The sequence below is a fragment of the Corythoichthys intestinalis genome, chromosome 6, assembly GCF_030265065.1.
Source record: "Corythoichthys intestinalis isolate RoL2023-P3 chromosome 6, ASM3026506v1, whole genome shotgun sequence".
Lineage (NCBI taxonomy): Eukaryota > Metazoa > Chordata > Actinopteri > Syngnathiformes > Syngnathidae > Corythoichthys > Corythoichthys intestinalis.
Genome location: NC_080400.1, coordinates 20,546,900 through 20,566,017, shown reverse-complemented (window position 1 = coordinate 20,566,017; position 19,118 = coordinate 20,546,900). Strand labels below are relative to the sequence as shown.

The window sequence follows — 19,118 nt, the reverse complement described above, 5'->3', positions numbered from 1 at the left end:
GGTTGCTTTGCTACTTCTGGTGCTGGACTGCTTGACCGTGTGCATGGCATTATGAAGTCTGAAGACTACCAACAAATTTTGCAGCATAATGTAGGGCCCAGTGTGAGAAAGCTGGGTTTCCTTCAGAGGTCATGGCTCTTCCAGCAGGACAATGACCCAAAACACACTTCAAAAAGCACTAGAAAATGGTTTGAAAGAAAGCACTGGAAACCTTTAAAGTGGCCATCAATGAGTCCAGACCTGAATCCCATAGAATACCTATGGAGAGATCTGAAAATGGCAGTAGAAGGCACCCTTCAAATCTCAAAGACCTGGAGCAGTTGGCCAAAGAAGAATGATCTAAAAATCCAGCAGAGCATTGTAAGAAACTCATTGATGGGTACCGGAAGCGGTTGTTTGCAGTTATTTCATCTAAAGGTTTTGCTACCAAGTATTAAGTTGAGGGTGCCAATATTTTTGTCTGGCCCATTTTTGTGTAAAATGATGATGATTTTTGTTCTTTTCATTCTCTTCTGTGTTTTTTCATTGCAAGCAAAAGAAATGAAGATATTGCTACCAAAGCCTTTGTAATTGCAATCATTTCCTGGGAGAAATAGATAATTATATGACAGCATTGTGGGGGTGGCGATACTTCTGTCTGAGCTATCCCACTGTGTTTCACAGACAACGGTGAGGTTAAGCCACAAATTAAAATGAACGGAGTAATTACTAATTAATTAATTAATTATAAATTAACATTATACAAATGAGAGGTAATGATGTTTTCTTTCTCCACTAAAGAGCACTCATGCTCTTTGGACGGGTGATGTTTCATAGTGTTGTTCTGGTCTGATTTTGATGATTTTTGTGTCATCTATTTTGGCCTAATATGGCCATGTAATAGGTTATAGCACGGTATAATAATAACAGTTCATATTGATGAAGTGCTGAGGAAAAAAAAATACCATTATTTTAAAAAAGGATCCGACATTGTGAGCAGTTACTCACAATGTTACTCATTACATTATTCTTTTCAACAAACACCTTTTTACTTGTACTTGAGTAAATATTTGGACGACTACTTTTAGTTTGATTCAGAGGCGTAGCAAGGGTCCCTGGGGGCCCCAGGCAACAAGAAACATGGGGCCCTTCTGAGTCACGTGACACACTTACATACTCGCACAGTATAATGAACAAAAAGGTGGGGGGGTGCGAGTGTGCGCTGCGGGCACGTGCGGCCATCTAGTCCATAAAAGAGGTGAAAACTAAGCACTTTACACTTGCCACGTTTACATGGAGCCAAATATTCCAATTACAATCGGAATATTTGTTCAAACCGAATAAATGTGTTCCATATAAACACCTCATTTGGACTGAACAGGCCCAAACCGAATGGAATTTCATTCCGATTCACAGGGGTGGAATATTCCTTTTCCCAAACCGATTAGAAGTAAAATTATATCATGTAAACAGGGAAGCGCAATGGTGTCTGGTTGCGTTCTTTCTGCACATGCTCCGTACTGACGTGGTGACGTCACTTTGTGACGTATGTAACGTCACTTGCAACATGGCTTCCAAGCACAGCGCACCTAATTGGAGTCCGGCGGAAAGATTGTATTTAATTCAAACTTTAAAAGAATTGAATATAATTGCTCGCTTAGACGGGCGTAAAACGAGGAACAGTGAACTATTTAAAAAAGTTCACGAGAGGTTACACGAAGCCGGAATAGACCGGAGCGTTGACCAGATTAGAAACCGGTGGAAAACCGGCTACTACAAGGCAAAAGAGCAAAACAGCAGAAGCGGATACGACCCCACAAACACAACAAGTGGGTTAAAGTTAAAACAGCAGCACTCCGACCATCGATCTTCATGTTTTGCAACGTGACGCTTTGTTTTGATTAATCTGCGCATGTCAGACGGCAGTTGTCAAACGTCCTTTCGGATTAAAGGCAGTCACATGTAAACGCTGGATCAGAATAGATGAAGTGACATGTAAACAGCTGATCTGAAATTTCCATTCGGAATGATTTGAATCGGTATGAATAAAAGTCAGCATGTAAACGAGGCTAGTGACTCATATGGATGTACTTACATTCATTCATGGACGCACACATTTTAACTGGTGGCCGTCCTCTGCTCGGAATGCGCACTTTACGCCTATTCTCGCTCCCAGAATACGCAGCGCTTGTGACGTAGGACAATAACAGCACTGGTTGCTATGGGAACGTACGCCTACCCAAGGAACCTTGCTAAAAGAAGTACCGTAATTTCCGGATTACAAGCCGCTACTTTTTTCCCTCATTTGGATCCTGGAACGAAAAGTTAAGGTGTGTTATTAAAATTTTGAAAACTGTGTGTATTTCTTTGTCAATATCTCATGTTACTAAGTGGGCACACGCGGCTTATAGCCAGGAGAGGCTTATGTATGTACAAAATGTTTTTTCCTTTAAAAATGTACTGGGTGAGGCTTGTAATCAGGGGCGCCCAATACTCCAGAAATTACGGTATTAAAATTGCTAATAAAATCGTAAAATCACCATTTCTTTAAGTAGTCACATGAATAATGAGGTCGCCTGTGAAAATCAACGTAAAACAACTCGGCAAGGACTTTCCAGAGAGTACTTGATGAGTCACTCTTTAAACAATTATGTGGTATTAATAGCTGATTGGACTTTCTTAAAGATGCACAATCTACGTGACATGGTTAGTGCTGATTGGGCTTGATAACAAAATCGTTAGATAATCTGCCAAATGATTCCATGGTATTGAAACACTCCTTACACTTGTCACTGCGTTAGTGCAGTAAAGCTGCGTCTGCTAAATCTGTTGGCCCTCTGGGGGCCCCTGCTGGCTGGGGGCCCTAGGAAATTGCCTGGTTTGTCTAATGGGATGTGACGCCTCTGCTTTTGAGTAATATTATTTAGAAGCTACCTTTACTTGAGAAAAATTTTTCGCTACTCTACCAACCTCTGTCCAGAAATTTCCATTTCAATTAATACCCGTTTTTGCCTAAATTACTGGGATTTTAACAAAGCCCCAAAAAATATTTAAAAAATTGCCAATGCATATTACTACTGTGTACTATAAATATACACTTTTGACCTCATTTTTTTTGTGACCCAATTTTAGTAAAGCCTCACTACATTCATCCAGTAAGCGTTTTGCCTGTAGACCATTGCATTTTGCTTCAAAATGCTATTAGTATGAATGGAATAGCCAAGGCTGTATTTCATGTCTTTGCTAATTTCATCCTAATAAAACCCTGCGCCAGTTACATTCAGTGTTGGCTTTAAATAAGCAACTTCCAGTACGTATAAGGAAACAATGTGGCCTTGGCCTGGGATTGGTATTTTTAAATTTTTTTTTTTTAGATTCCTAGGTTTGTGCCTCGTCGGTGTCCGTAGTTACAAAAGTTGCCTAGCAACAATTAACAACAATAACGCCCGAGCACGCTGTTACTCAACGTTGTCACTGGCCCGCAGAAACTTCTAATTTTTAAAACTTGCTAAATACATCTCAAATTATAAAATACATTTTAAACGAGGAATTCAGCTATCGAAATAAGGTGCAAGACAGACATTCCAATGAAAAGTCATGACTTCAGAGTTGTAGCTTCTAAGGTTTACGGACAACGTTTTAGGGAGATAACTTCCCTGAATAAAAAGAGGCTTCTGCCGGATTTCTTTGCTTAAACGAGTGTTCGACATGTCGGTGCCTTTCTGCAACACCCACCTGCGGATCCCAAGGGGGTTTGGTGCCCTTCTGGAATGCCTAGTCCGAGAAATTCTCCGTGACCAACCGGCAGACATTCCCAAATATGCAGCCATCTACTTTAAACGTCTTCTCGCCCAACGAGATGGTAATTTTTTTCTCTATTTTTTTTCCGGCCGTTATTTGCCGTGAAGTGTCACAGCAACACTGTTAAACGGTTTTCTAAGTGCTTTTCCTGTTTTGGCTTGCAGGTAGTGGCGTGGACCCAATTGCGTGGGCTGCCATGCTGGAAGATAGATTTGACAACGACCGTGCATTTCAGGCCAGTTGGCGCTTAATCAACGTCGTCTGTGATTGATGTCACCTTCCATCTTACTTATTAGGCTTCTCTCTGTGCCAATTCTTGTGCAAGTCTTTTACCATTGCTCTGATGTATTGTTGTTACTCTATAGGCTGTTCCTGAAACGGGGCCTGTGACAGAAGACCCCATTCCTGCGTGAGATTACTTTTTGCATTTCTGAATTTCGTTCAACTAGAAGTAGAACGATATTGTACCGATGCAAATTTTTTTTAACTTCCGATCCGATTTATTTCGAGATATGTTTTGCCGATACCGATCTGAATCTGATACCTATATTTTTAGACCACTAAAAATGATGCAAAAGAAAAACATGGCGGAAAACACTCAGGTGACTTGAAGTCCCACTATGAGAACCCCAATTTGGCGAAATTTCAAAATTGTCCTATATGCATGTGTGATTCATCATTGGAAAGCCTCAAATCTAAATTTCCTGGGGGAATAAAAATTTTGAACAGGTGGGTATTTAAAAAAAAAAAAAAACTAAACCAGGGGTATCCAAACCGGTCCTCATAGGCTGTTGTGGGTCGGGTTTTTGTCTCTACCAATCGGGCTCAGACTCTTTAACCAATGAGGCAGGGCCGGCCCAGCCTATAGACCCTACTCACCAATGTCACAGAATGACGTGTCGCTGTATCCGGCCGCCATATTGTCCGTCATTGTTTATCCGTATTCTCAATGGTTTCAATTTGTCGTGCAATTTATAGTGCAATTCATGGAAGCCCCGGTGCTTTCAGACGCTGTAAACTCATTGGATGCGTTGCGTAAATGGCGTTATGTGGAAAAGCTTCAGTCTATCCATTCGCCAGATCCATATTTGATGCCTAAATCGATATTTTTCTACCCGCTGTCTTCGCCGTCTCTTCCTGACATCTGCTACACTGATATCTACAACTATCTTGTCCACAGAAACTCAGCCTATTCTCACGAAAACTTTAAGAGCAGCACTCTAAGCAACATTACCCCATGTGACCCTTTACTTCCAATTTTCTAAAATGGCGACAATCAATTAAAAAAAAAGTTGACTGCGATGGCTGACGCTTCAAGGATAGGTGGATATTGGACTATTTCTTCAATAAAACACGCAACAACTGTGTCTGCCTCATTTGCAAAGAGACAGTCGCTGTTTTCTAAGAGTTCGATGTGACGCGATAATGATATTACCGAACAAGACACGCTGACATGTACGACAACATTACAAGTAAGATACGCAGCGAGAAATTATAGCAACTTGAAGCTTGTTTAATTTCACAGCAGCAGTATTTTGCAAGAGCCCGAGTGTCGAAAGAGAACGCCACAAAGACGAGACTGTTGAAATTATGAATTAAAAAAAAATAAAGCAAATGTGACACACAGAAGGGCTTGCTAAAATTTGTATAAATATATTGTTCTATGTAAATCAGCCAAGGTAGGCCCCCGCATTTTACCACACCAAATCTGGCCTCCTTTGCAAAAGGTTTGGACACACCTGTTTAACTGATAATCCGTAGACGAGGCCAGCTTCTTTCACTTGGTACCAGTTAAATATTACTCAAAATGTAATGATGGTGGAAGAAATAAGCATCTTGAATTTGAAACTGTATGTTGTCGGCGATTAGCGTTGCAATGATCTTAATTGTGGTTGTCAGCCCAAAACCCTCTAAATATATATTAAATGCATCTTACCAGATATAAAATGACTACTACATAATCCGTGGTAATCGTTTGGAGCCCAGTTTTCTCGTCGAATTACAGCAGTCCATCTCGCTCTCCTCTCCGAATACGGTAGAACTTCAATTCTCTCCGTCTATCTTCTCTGTTATTGCAACCAACCGCCACACACGCCTTCACCATTTTGATTATTAATGTTGACGAGCAGAAAAACACGCCATAATAGGAGGAATTTACGTAGCGGTAATGCGTCAACACGACGAGTTGACGGACAATATGGCGCGGAGGCGTGGTTGTGACGTCATGTGAGTAGGGTCTATACGCAGACTATGCAGCTGCTTAGGGCCCCTGACCGCTAGGGGGCCCCCAATCTGGCAATTGTTTAATTTATATTCTATTTTGTTTACTACAGTTTGCTTTATTTGAATTTTGTGAGTTTTGATACTTGATTACAAGCGCAAAAAAATAAAAGTTCTTCCTTAACTTCTTTCTTTTCCTGTTTTAGAAAAAGGTTTGGCACTATCTACTGTAAGTACTGACAATAATTTGGGGTGAGAAGTTTAAAGTATGCAGTGCAACAAAATCTGATTGATATACAAAATATGGACGTACGGGTTGGATTGGATGTATGGGTTTCACAGTACACTGTGACGAAATGGCGGGCCAAAAATATGGGCCCCTTGGCATTATTTTGCTTAGGGCCCCCAAATGGCCTGGGCCAGCCCTGCAATGAGGTTTCTGCTCAAACAAGCAGCACCTGACTACAAGCAACTGATTACACTTGTAAGTAGGAGTGGGAACCTCTTGGTACCTCACGATACAATACGATTTGCGATACAAAGCTCACGATAAAGATGATCTGACGATATGGCAATACGACGATTATCGATACATTGGTCAGGGATTCATTCTAGGATATTCTACAAATAACTAATAAACAGAAAAACAAGCTTCTGCTGTGAATTGGAATGAGTTTATCACTAGTAGACGTCCAATCCGTTTGAATTGGGAGGGTGGCAGCGAATGAACGTATGCCATCCCTCCCACTTCAAACGAATTGAACGTCTATGGACGTCAGTGGCAAGCAATGCCAGGCAATGAGGTAATTTCGGACCATTTAAGGTCATTTACCTGTTGATTTTCAGTAACTTCCTGTTGATTTTGGGGTATTTTATGGGTCACCCATATGAGTGTGTGCAGTGACTCAAACTCAACAGGAAATTACCTTGAAATGCCCTAAAATGACCAGCATGTGACCTGTTAATGTCCCGAAAATCCGACCGAACGACTGTGAATGCTCTGGTTTTGAATGAACTAACGTTCCCAGTCTAAATGGATTGGGCGTCGAGCACAGTCACTGGCAGCCTTAGAGTTACCCGAGACACTATTATGGTGGAAGATTTTGGTAGCAACTTGGTAGTTCTTTTTTTTTTTTTTTTTTTTTTAAATTGACACCTGTATAAAACAATATCTCGATTATTGACAGCAGCATATCGATAACCTTTTGGGATACAAAATATCACAATATATCACCATTTCGATATTTTATCACACTCCTACTTGCAAGACACCAGACTGGTGCAAAGATGTCATCTTGGTTTGTTGGAAAGAAATCCAGCACCCACCGCAGCCCGATGTGGAATAGTTTGGGGACCCCTGCCCTAAACCCTAACTGGAGCTGAGAGCTTGCGAGAGCATAACTAAAGACACCGTGATTTTAACGAGATATTATCGCGTATGTACCTTGTACCTTGATCAAAAAAACCCGTGTAGCATGTCTCACTGAGTATCAAAACACAGCTGTTAATGGCCACAGCCGGACTTATGGGGGATTTTATGGGTGAAACACAGTAAATTAACAAGGGTCACAATGGAGAAATCGCAGACATCAAGGAGTGGTCGAGATTTTCTTTTTCAAATATTTACCATTTTAAAACGTTTTTTTTTTCAAATTGTGTTTGTTTGGATCGATTACCATATTGGCCCGAATCTAAGACGGCCCTGATTATAAGACGACCCCCTCTTTTTCAAGACTCAAGTTTGAAAAAAGACTTTTTGAACACCAAATTATTTTTTTTATAAAAAAGTAAAATAATTACAGTATCTTATATTCGGACCAATACGGTATTTATCATTTAAAATATCGTGGAAAATGCGACAATATCAAAAAAAAAAAATACAATTAAGCGATAGTTATGAGGTAGATATCCGTAACCTATTTACTGACACTATTTTTTTTCATTGTGACGTTATTTGTCTAAAATGTGCGAGTGAATAATTTTTTAAAGTCGTAGTTTTAAACTAAATATTAGACATCAATTAATGATTGTAAGCAAAAAATGATAGACATTTGAAATAATAAATGTATAGACATTTCAAATAATAAATGGAATTACCTTCTTTTTATGGCTGGGTTCAAACAAGAGCGGTTTCGCGGTGCCTGTAAATGGGGGTTTCCAGGGTAAAATGGACAACTCAAAAATAGTTCGGGGGCTTAATGCGCCATGAAACTGCGATGGCAGTATATAGACATATTGTTCTATCAAAGACAACAGTTATTTTGGCTTAAAATATAGCAGTTTATTTTAGAAGCATGCAAGAGGAAAAACTGCGTTTTCAGCCTTGTCTGTGTTTTCCGCCATATATATATATTTTTTATGGCAGGCCAGTTGAGATGATTCAATTTGGTAAAAAATTCAGATTTGGAAATTATGCATGCAGATCATTTCATTTATATTAAAGGATGTGAATGATATTTGTAACATGCAAATTACCAAAGGTTTGACATTGTATGGTTGCATAGTTAACTTTTTTCTGCTTACCAAGAGCAGTGCTGTGTTATCGCTAACTTCCCCAGAGTGTTCAAAATAACAAATATTTTAAAAACAACAACATAATATTCATCTGGATGAACATTAACTTTCTCCCTTTTGTACCGTATTTGATTGATTATAGTATGAAAAGGATTCGAAAAATAGGGGTTGTCTGTTTTTATCAACATTTTACACATCTTAACGTGATTGGATTTGGGATTATACAACTAAAAAGTAAATAAACCTACATTTGTTAACTCTTGTATTTTTTCCCCCAGAGAAAAAGCATCTGAGATACAAGCTGAGGAGGCACCAGCTCAGTCAGCTGAGATTACACAACCTGAAGCCTCAGCAGCAACTTCGGGTCAAGCCGACCTCGTGGAGGATGAGAATGAAAAATCTCAGGATGTATCTCAGTCTGATACATTAAGTAAAGTTTCAGAGGTGGAAGAGAGCACTGAAGCTGAAGAGACTGAGGAAGGGGCTGATGAGGAGGAGGAACAGCAGGTGACTCAGGAAGTTGCTAAAGAAGAGGCTGAGGATGTAGCTCAAGAGGAGGTCCAGGAGAAGGATCGGGAGGTGACTCAGGAATTTAAGAAAGAGGAGAGTGAAGAAGTAGCTCAGGGGGAATCCCAAGAGGAGGATCAGCAGGTGACTCAGGAGGAGGCAGCCCAGGAGGAGGTTCAAGTTGAGGATGAGGGAGCTACAAAGGATGGTGCTGAAGAAGGCGCCAAGGTGGAAGCAGCTGATCTTGGAGAGACAGAGCCAACTACAGAGGAAGTCAAAGTTGAGGGTAATGAAGATGGTGATAATTCACAGGCTGCTGATGAGGAGAGCACCCTAGCACAGACTGAAGAAACCGAAGAAGCACAGCCTCAAAGCGAAACCATCGATGATGAGCAAGAAGTGGAGGCTCAGGGGGAAAAGTCAATTGAGGAGGAAAGCGCAGCAACCGTTGCACCAAATGAGGAAGATGACCAATCAGCTAATGCAGAAGGTAATTTGGAAAACAGCGTAGAACCATCAGAGGTTGAAGTTGACTCTGTTGAGATTCCACAAGCCGAGCAAAGTGACGCTGTGGAGAACCAGTCAGAAGAACAGATTTCAGAGGCAGAGACTCGGGAAGAGACTCAGGAAGAGATAAGCAATGTTGAGCCTGGAAACGAGGGAGAACAAGCTGACACCAACAATGAGGAAACGGAAGGTACAAAGGAGGATTTGAATGATACCCTCGAGATATGAAAGCTTCGGTACACGGAAAATTCATTCATCGACAAGTTTTTCCAAATATTTCCTGCTTTTGTCAATGCAATAACGTAACTACGTTTGAATATAAATGTAAATAAACAAAATATGCACACCACAATGTGTTACACATTGCTCATGTTATATGAACCAAAACAATATAACTTAAAAGCTACAGTATGCTTTATCAAGGCACAGACAGCGACATTAAATAGCAATGGCTGCCGAAGTTTGCTTGTCTTTTAGCACAGCGTGTTTCCTAAGAATACATGTAGTCATGTGATAATGTCTGTAAAATGAGCAGCAACCTAACACACTAGTTACCCTTGAATAAAGACGGGCAATCAGAGGACATGAAGGCAAATTCATTGAGGTGTTGCAGTAGAGCCTGGAACAAATTAAGAAAATGTAAAATCTGATTCATTATATGAAGAAAATCATGATACAACACTCCGGAATGAGTCTATTTAATATTTTCAGGCACCACTGTGCTAGGCGAAAATGACTCAGTTTTAGTGATGCGAATAAGTAAAGTGAGTCTTTGTTAGGGAAACAATAAATTCCACTCTTAATTCCAGATGAAGCGGCAAAAGACCCTGTCGGAGAAGCCGGACCTGACGATGCACCACAACCTGAAGAATAGAAGGGAAAGAGGTAAAAATTAATGCATTTTCTTAATCTTTTCCATAATATGAATTATCTAATAATCTACAACAGCAATGCTGTTGCTATTAAAATCATTGCCTTTGCAAACAGCACAGAGCTCCATTTGGATTGCAAATGATTCACATTCAGATTTAAAATTGAGACAAAATGGATTCTACAACAACACAACACGACATGAGTGGCAGGCGAACCTTGGGATCTTTACCAGCCAGCATATAAGGGTATTGTGTTATACTGGCATTCATTCATTCATATCATGATTATATACAGTGCCCTCCATAATTATTGGATTTATAATAATTATGTGTTTTTTAGCTTCTAATATTTTTTTTTCTAAATAATATCGGACCTTAATGGAAAAAAGGGTTAGGGTTAGAGAAAAATCCAACCTTCGATACAAGTGCATTTATTCAGTGGGGAAAAAATCCCACATAAAGAAATAATTAACACACACAAGATGGGAAAAGACAGAAAGAGGGATCTTCAGCCATTCCTCTTTGCAGAATCTCTCTAAATCATCCAGAGACCTGGGTCCTCTCCTCTTCAGCTCACCCCACATGTTTTCAATGGGGTTGAGGTCTGGGGACTGAGATGGCTATGGGAGGAGCTTGATTTTGTGTCTGGTGAACCATTTCTGTGTAGATTTGACCATATGTTTAGGGTCATTGTCTTGCTGAATGACCCAGTGACGACCCATCTTCAGCTTTCGGGCAGAGGGCAACAGATTCTGATTTAAAATGTCCTGGTATTTCAAAGCATTCATGATCCATGCACCCTAACAAGGTTCCCAGGGCCTTTGGAAGCGAAACAGCCCCACAGCATCACTGACCCACCCCCATACTTCACAGTGGGTATGAGGTGCTTTTCAGCATGCGCATCTTTCGTGGAACGCCAGACCCACTTAGAGTGTTTGTTGCCAAAAGCTCAATCTTGGTCTCATCTGACCAAAGCACACGGTCCCAGTTGAAGCCCCAATACCGCTTGGTGAACTCCAGACATTTGCGTTTATGATTGTGAGTGAGGAAAGGTTTTCTCCGTGCATGCCTCCCAAACAGCTTGTTGGCGTGTAGACAGCACCTCATACCCACTGTGAAGTATGGGGGTGGGTCAGTGATGCTGTGGGGCTGTAAAAATCAAAATCTGTTGCCTTCTGCCCGAAAGCTGAAGATGGGTCATTACTGGGTCTTTCAGCAAGACAATGACCCTAAACATATGGCCAAATCTACACAGAAATGGTTCACCAGACACAAAATCAAGCTCCTCCCATGGCCATCTCAGTCCTCAGACCTCAACCCCATTGAAAACCTGTGGGGTGAGCTGAAGAGGAGAGTACAGAGGAGAGGACCCAGGTATCTGGATGATTTAGAGAGATTCTGCAAAGAGGAATGGCTAAAGATCCCTCTTTCTGTCTTTTCCCATCTTGTGAGACATTATAGGAGAAGACTAGGTGCTGTTTTGTTGGCAAAATGGGGTATTACAAAGTATTAACACCAGGGGTGCTAATAATTAAGACAAACATAATTTGATGTCAAATAATTATTTCTTTATGTGGGATTTTTTTCCCCACTGAATAAATGCACTTGTATTGAAGGTTGGATTTTTCTATTTTTTTTTTCCATTAAGGTCCCATATTATTTAGGAAAAAAAAATATTAGAAGCTAAAAAACACATAATTATTATAAATCCAATAATTATGGAGGGCACTGTATAAAGAAGTGTGACATTTACAAGTGCGTTGTTTTTTTTGTTTTTTGGTTTTTTTTTAATAATAAACAATAATTAATAATGCCATCAATTTTATCTTGATAAGCTTTAACATAAATTCATGAACATACAAATAGACATAACATAAAAACAGAAAGTTGTAAAATCTGGCACTATTCAAGATGAACGTTGTCTTCAGTAATGGCTCTAATATACAAGAAGGACTATTCAAAAGCTTGTTTTCACAGGCGTTTTATTAATTTGGCAATGTATGTTTAACGATGCGTCATTTATTAGCGCTTTGAGCGTGAGGATTCAATCAACTCTTCCCGGAGTGGTTGTAGTAATTAAAAGAGTAACTCCATTATTCATTGGATTAATCACGCGAAACAGCTCAGAGGGTGAGCTCGGGTTTCAGTAATTATTTTTGGCTCGTGTGTCTTTTCTATGTTGTATTATCAGGTATTTACAGTTGATATAATTCATTTCACAACTTTTTTACTTGCTGCTGAGCCATTCGGCTCAATATACCTTTGTATCGTCTTCTAATGGACCTTGTAACGACAGAAGTCAGCCTGGATCTTGCCCTGTTGGCCCAGGTGTAGATGCTTTCCTCCGCATGTGGCCACCGGTGTTCTTCCTGCTTTGAGGACCACGACATTACAGTAGTGGACATGCATGCGTTTATTTTGATCGAGAGAACAAGATGTGTGCTGAGTGCTTCCACTCAAGAGGTCAGTAACTCACATCGCTTCAGATTTTTCTCTCCGTTTCTCCTCTTGTCATATGCTGTGCTACTGAGTCAGCCTATTGGGAATGCATTTGCAATATTTTCTGTTCCTCACAGGTGTTTTTTTTTTTTTTGCTATCAACCAGACACATTAGGTCCATCAGCCCTCCTACTATCAGGACAAAAATCAAATTACTTTGAACCAAGGACGGTCAAACTTAAAGTGCGTACAACAGGAGAAAAAAGTCTTAAATACAATTATTATGTGAATTAGAATCATATTTTGAGACGATTCGACTATATACAACAATTTAGCAAAGCGCAGATGACGAGAAATTAGTCCTTTAATCTGCCGGTTAGCCACGCCTACCATTATAGGGCTCTAGCATCCCCAACAGGTGGATGACGTCAGCGGAGTCACGATTTAATCTGATTTAGTATGCAGGAAAACGCGACGAAGAGAGCCGCAAAATGTCATTGTTTCTGTCTCTCTACTCCCATATTTTTACAGGATATTCTTTTTATCCAAGTATTTTTCCCCAATAGCTAAATAAATGGCTTGAGAAGGACCAGTCAGCCCGTTGAGGGGGAATTATTCAGAACGAGGAAAATGCGACAAAGAGAGCCGCAAAATGTCATTGTTTCAGTCTCTCTACTCCAATATTTATACAGGATATTATTTTTATCCAAGTATTTTTCCCCAATAGCTAAATGAATGGCATGGTCATGACATAACAGTCTTGTGCTGAATGGAATATGAAATAATTCAAATGCATTTATTCAAGACGACATGGCAAAATTACTACATAATGGTCAAAACTGTCGCCTTCACCTTTACTGTCGCACCTCCCGAACGATATTTTATGACACCTAAATCGGGATAACGTCATTTCCCTTCTCCGAATGTAAACAAACCAAGAGGCGTGACAGCTAGCCGACATGCTAACCCGAACCGAGTGATGTTTTAAAGTCTTCGAAGCGGAAAATCACACATAACTAGCCTGGATCATTTCACATGACGACTGGGTCGTCGATTGTCTTCGCCGATGGGCAAACCGCCTGGTGTTGTGCAGAAAAATAGCCGCCCCGCATGCATGTCAGCTACAAAATGCAAGCCACCTACAGTGGGGAGAACAAGTATTTGATACACTGCCAATGGGAGAACCCACTGGCAGTGTATCAAATACTTGTTCTCCCCACTGTACATATTAAAATGATCCCAGTATTTGACATAATACAAAACACGATGTTTACTGACTTCCTCGTAAGTCCCATGGTCCCACAGTAGTAGGGCTTGTTTTGGCCAATACCCACCGGTGAATGGGAACCTTTTGAAACCCCAAAAACGCCTCTCCCTCGTACAGCAAGATTTTTCGTACAGCGAAAAATAAACGTATTAATCCGCAAAATCAGCTGAATCCTTAGTCCTTCTCATACAACAGTACGGCTGTATAGTGAAGAGGACTCCTTCCTCCGTACACGTCATAGCGCCCTCTTTCTCAACTCGAAACTGTTGCCGGAAGTCACTCATTTTCATGGCGCGGGATTAAAAAAACTAAATAAATATAGCGATCGCTTCCACACACATCCAAGCGGTCCATTTCATATAGGAGCATAAAATACCGCGTGTATTATGAAATAAACATGCTTTTTCGTGTCACGGGCACTTTAAAATCTTAAGTCCACTTGTGATTATTGAAGTAGAGGAGAGGCCCATGAGTTAAAAGATAAACGTTATTATGAGTTAAAATAATTTGACATTAAAACCCGTCTTGATGTTTTTGTTGTAATGCAGTTTGTAAAGCTAGTTTAACTAGTAAGTCGCCATTGTTGTTGACGTCGGAGGGCGGTGACGACCGTGACGTCACTTGGTCATGCTGCTGGTTTCCAGAGTATGACTCTAGTGACATAAACATGTCATCTGTTCAACCCTTTAAATTTGAACCCGAGAGGAACATTAATGAGCATGACAGCACTGTCGATATTTCATAAAACGAGCAGCAAAAGAAAACTGAACAGAAAGACGGGATGAGACGAAACGAGAGTAAAAAGGACAAAACCGGCGTCCTGCCAAAATGTGCCACACCGGCGAAACGTTCTACAAGAGGCGAACTTGAGGCCAAAGTACTACCACGCACTTTCAGCTGTTTTGTTTGGATGCAAATGGACAGAACATTCTAAAAGTGCCTTAAGAAAATACTTAAAACGTAGTAATGTCAAATAAGGGTTGTTTAAAAACGCTACGTGACTAATGTGGTCAACAGATCAACAATCTGCTTTAAAGCTACCAAAAGAGAAAAAAAATCGTTAAAAGTAAGAGGGAAACACTTGCAAAAAGTATTTTGAAGCAATTAAAAGGTAATAAAAGACTCAATGAAAACGCAAATTGTAAATACTTGCTGCTTTTAACCACTGTGCGCATGTGTTGGACATTTCGCAGAGTAAAAGGAATTGCAGAAGACCGGTAGTGTTCGTCTAGTGACAGTGACAAACTTCGTCATCACCCCGAGCGCCGTTGCGCATATAAAACGTGGCGCCCTCTGTAGGTCAAAAATGTACTAAATATTATAGATTCTTAAATCAATGGCTATATTTAAGTGTTTCTGGTAACATGTTTTAGTAAAAGAGAACAATTGTGGCTTATTAAAGCCTGCAAGTCTTTAAATCAAAGGTCCCCTTTAAAAAATATATATATATTTTGGTAACATCAAGAGTTCATGTTATAGTCAAATGATAATAATTTCATTTTTCATAATAAATTTGTTATCATTTATTGATCATTTCAAGAAATCAGTGATTTTATTTTTAAATGGAAAAGACAAAAGTGTATAAATAACTGAATAACTAAAGGCTGTTCTCAGCAGCGTGAGCTGATTTGATTGGACTCACTCAATGAAGCTTTTAATAAAGACAAGCATTTTTCTATGTTATTCTTGTTTAAATATAATTCACATTATGAGGGTGGCACGGTGGGACGGTAACATGTTTAAAAGTTGTGTTCAAAAAGAAAAACTTTTTTGGGGTATCGGATTGGGACTCAAAAACAGGTGAAATATACGCAAAACTGTGATCGGGACATCCCTACTTACTAGTGCTGCAATGATTAATCGAGTAATTTGATTAGAATAAAATATTCGAATTAAATTTTGAGTATTCATTTAATTAAAGTGGCGTTGCAATGATTTGTTTTGAAAGTGTTTGCATTTTGTTGTATTGATTTGGGTGGGAACACTGCCCTCTAGTGGCAACAGTGAGTATGACATAACTCATTTCACATGGCTGAATCAAGCTGATCCCTTTTAAGACCAGTTAGAGTTTTTGTTTGAGCTAATGTTTTATTAATGCATTCGTAATTTTGTTTATAGGCATATTTAGCCATTTTTTGAGGGAATATGTGTTTGAACCATTTTATAGCATTAGCATGTTATAGCATTTATGCTAGCGGACTTGTTATGTAAGTTAGTCAATTGTTCTTTTGTTGTACTTAGAAAATCATTTATTTATTTTTTATACCTTTTGAGGCTCAGCACAGGTATTTTACTTTTTTATGTTCCTTATCGGATTATTCGAACTAATTCATCAGTTAGTCGACTACTAAAATATTCGATTGCTACAGTCCTACTAATTACTAATCGGTAAACAAGGTTATTGTTTTGGGAGCTCATTAGATGATAAAGTGTTCATTGAGTGTATGCTCCATCGACTTTACACCATTAGATAATTTCAAATTCAACATTGAAGGATCATTTTGCAGTGTCTCGCTATTTGAACATGCCATTCCCTTCCTCGTGGTCATATAACCGTAATTCTGTTTGCTACAAATGACTCCCAGTTAAGAAGTGGCGCTGCTGCACTCACAGATTGAAACTTGATTGAGACGTCCGTCATCATCAAGTAAATTCATTGTTTTAGCATGTTCGCCGCTGTCACACTTGGCCCCCTCATTTAATTTGCCTGGACCAGCAAGCGCGCCTTCCAACGAGTACAGTGGTGAAGTAGGAAGAGTTGCTGAGAATGTTGCCATGGTGACGCCTCACTACTCACCACGTATTCTCGTCATGGAATTTATAGGAGATGGTGATGTTGATTGTTGCTAGGCACGGTGTGTAATATTAATCAAACTTTAGCCAGCACTGTACATGTTTGGTCGCTTTGACTTCTGTTTGTATAGCTTTTAGCTCATCGTTCACAACTACTCACAATCGAAAAAAGTCTTCATATTGGCTGGCCTAGGATTGATGATGGTAAACTCCATTGAAGTCATCAGAGAGAACTCAAGCGTGAGGCTCAGTTAATGTGGGAATTATTTAGCAAAGCAGCAATGAAAGAATGACTGTGAGAGATGGAACTCAGATTAATGGCTGTTTCTCTGCCCCTGCATCTTGTCTCTGAGGCTGGCAGTGGCGTGTGGGCGGCCTCACCAGCTGGGATCAGAGGGAGAGAGAAGGCTGTTAGCTCACGCTGCCTTTAATACATTTATAACACCGCCCAGCTCTACTCCAGCAGGTTTTATTTTCGCACTGTTACTAGCTGGAACTGGAAGTTACAAATGAATATTTGTGATGGGCATCACTGCATTGATTTTCTAATTTTCATTTGTTCACTTGTAACTGTATGTAATGGCAGAAATCTGTCCATCTGTTAGATCGTTGAATGTACCCTTAGTTTTTATCAGGACGGCAAACGTAATAAATCTGCAACATTAATGAAGCTGAAAAGACAGAACGCATGCTGACATGTTTGTAGGAGGTCTCTCGTTCCTCCCTCTCAGTGTGTGTGTGTGTGTGTGTGTGTGTGTGTTCCTCTCTCTCTTTTCCTCTGTGCGTGAGTGGATGTTACTGAGCATGCAATGATTGTTAGTAAGAGCCAGTGAGGCATCTGTATAAAAGCAGTGACTGACTTATAAGAGCAACACTGACACGTTAAGGCTACCGAAAGACTGAGGTCATCTTGTAAAAGTTGACATGGACTGCCGTAATGTAAGTAACATCTTCACGGTAACTTTCTGAGTTTGCTGCTGACCTTTGCATGTCGACATAGTCGTGTGCTATTTACTCGCTTAAGCTGTTTGTTCAACTCTAAGAAATGAGTCAGAAAGCATCAAACAGCTTGCCCGATCATTGTTTTCATCGTAATTCCATTGAATCAGATTCTTGTCAGAGTATTGAGTTACATCAATAGGATAAGCAACTCAATCCCACTCTGTAGTTTCCTTTTCCCAGAGATGGCAGGTGAGTGAGCAGTCAGACACAGGCTAATGAATGCTGGCTGCACAGGTGGGTGGTCGCCCTCCTACACTGGAGTGGGGCGACGATGGGCTCACTTCGTGGGTTGTCTTTGTGTGAAATGTCAGTCTGCCTCCCCCAGCAATTCTCTGAATATTTGTGCAACATATTTTTAATGGATGTTTACATAAGTTGTCAACAACCTCAGTAAAATGCTGCTGACACTGTTTTTGACAAGCTTGAATTTTCTATTCCGCTCGCCACATCTCCTTCGGGACACTGGAAGCTGACTGAAGGAGATACTGTTGTCATTTTGTCGGGCTCATCTTTTAGTCTTAACTTTCTATTATAATTACCATTAAATTTTTAAATACAGGGCGATTCACAAGCAATGTTCCAAAATATTCACACGATATGGCAAAAACAAAAAAGATTATAAAACTCAGGCTTGGTCAGATGTGTTTAAGATAATTTAATGTGTTACATGGAATTCTTAACATGCATTGCCATTTGGCGGTCCACCAGCTTGCCATTTGGTGGCCCACCGTGTTGTTCTGGAAGGAATTCGAATATAATCTTGATATTGTCCGTGCTGCTGGTGGTAGCCACATTTGTATACTATCAAAACATCAAATCAGTCAATCAATCCTGTAATTGTCTACATGGGTAAACCTCAACCATTAGAGACAGAATGTGGGGAAAAAAACAGAAAATCACATTGTTTGATTTTTAAAGAATTTATTTCCAAATTAGAGTGGAAAATAAGTATTTGGTCACCTACAAACAAACAAGATTTCTGGCTGTCAAAGAGGTCTAACTTCTTCTAACGAGGTCTAACAAGGCTCCACTCGTTACCTGTATTGATGGCACCTGTTTTAACTCATTATCAGAATAAAAGACACCTGTCCACACACTGTAAAACTCCACTATGCCCAAGACCAAAGAGCTGTCGAAGGACACCAGAGACAAAATTGTAGACCTGCACCAGGCTGAGAAGACTGAATCTGCAGTAGGTAAAACGCATGATGTAAAGA

General features: G+C 40.0%; 2 protein-coding genes across 4 annotated transcripts in view; one reads left to right on the top strand and one right to left on the bottom strand.

Moving 5' to 3' along the window:
- Positions 1-3,795, bottom strand: part of si:ch211-286b4.4 (SCO-spondin) — a 213,633-nt gene extending 209,838 nt beyond the window's left edge. Inside the window, exon 1 of the mRNA XM_057838220.1 lies at positions 3,715-3,795. The gene's annotated coding sequence lies outside the window, so the exon portion shown is untranslated. The remainder of the gene's footprint in view (positions 1-3,714) is intronic.
- spa17 (sperm autoantigenic protein 17) overlaps positions 3,409-19,118 on the top strand; it is a 28,884-nt gene continuing 13,174 nt past the window's right edge. The window contains exons 1-6 of one of the 3 annotated variants that reach the window (XM_057838222.1): positions 3,409-3,841; positions 3,945-4,015; positions 4,146-4,189; positions 8,793-9,718; positions 10,338-10,413; positions 10,516-10,675. In XM_057838222.1, coding sequence (XP_057694205.1) covers positions 3,688-3,841; positions 3,945-4,015; positions 4,146-4,189; positions 8,793-9,718; positions 10,338-10,402 — 1,260 coding nt within the window. In that variant the 5' untranslated portion in view covers positions 3,409-3,687 and the 3' untranslated portion in view covers positions 10,403-10,413; positions 10,516-10,675. Of the gene's footprint in view, positions 3,842-3,944; positions 4,016-4,145; positions 4,190-8,792; positions 9,719-10,337; positions 10,414-10,515; positions 10,676-17,663; positions 17,839-19,118 lie in introns of those variants that run through there. The other 2 variants (XM_057838221.1, XM_057838223.1) reach the window with 2 other exon arrangements.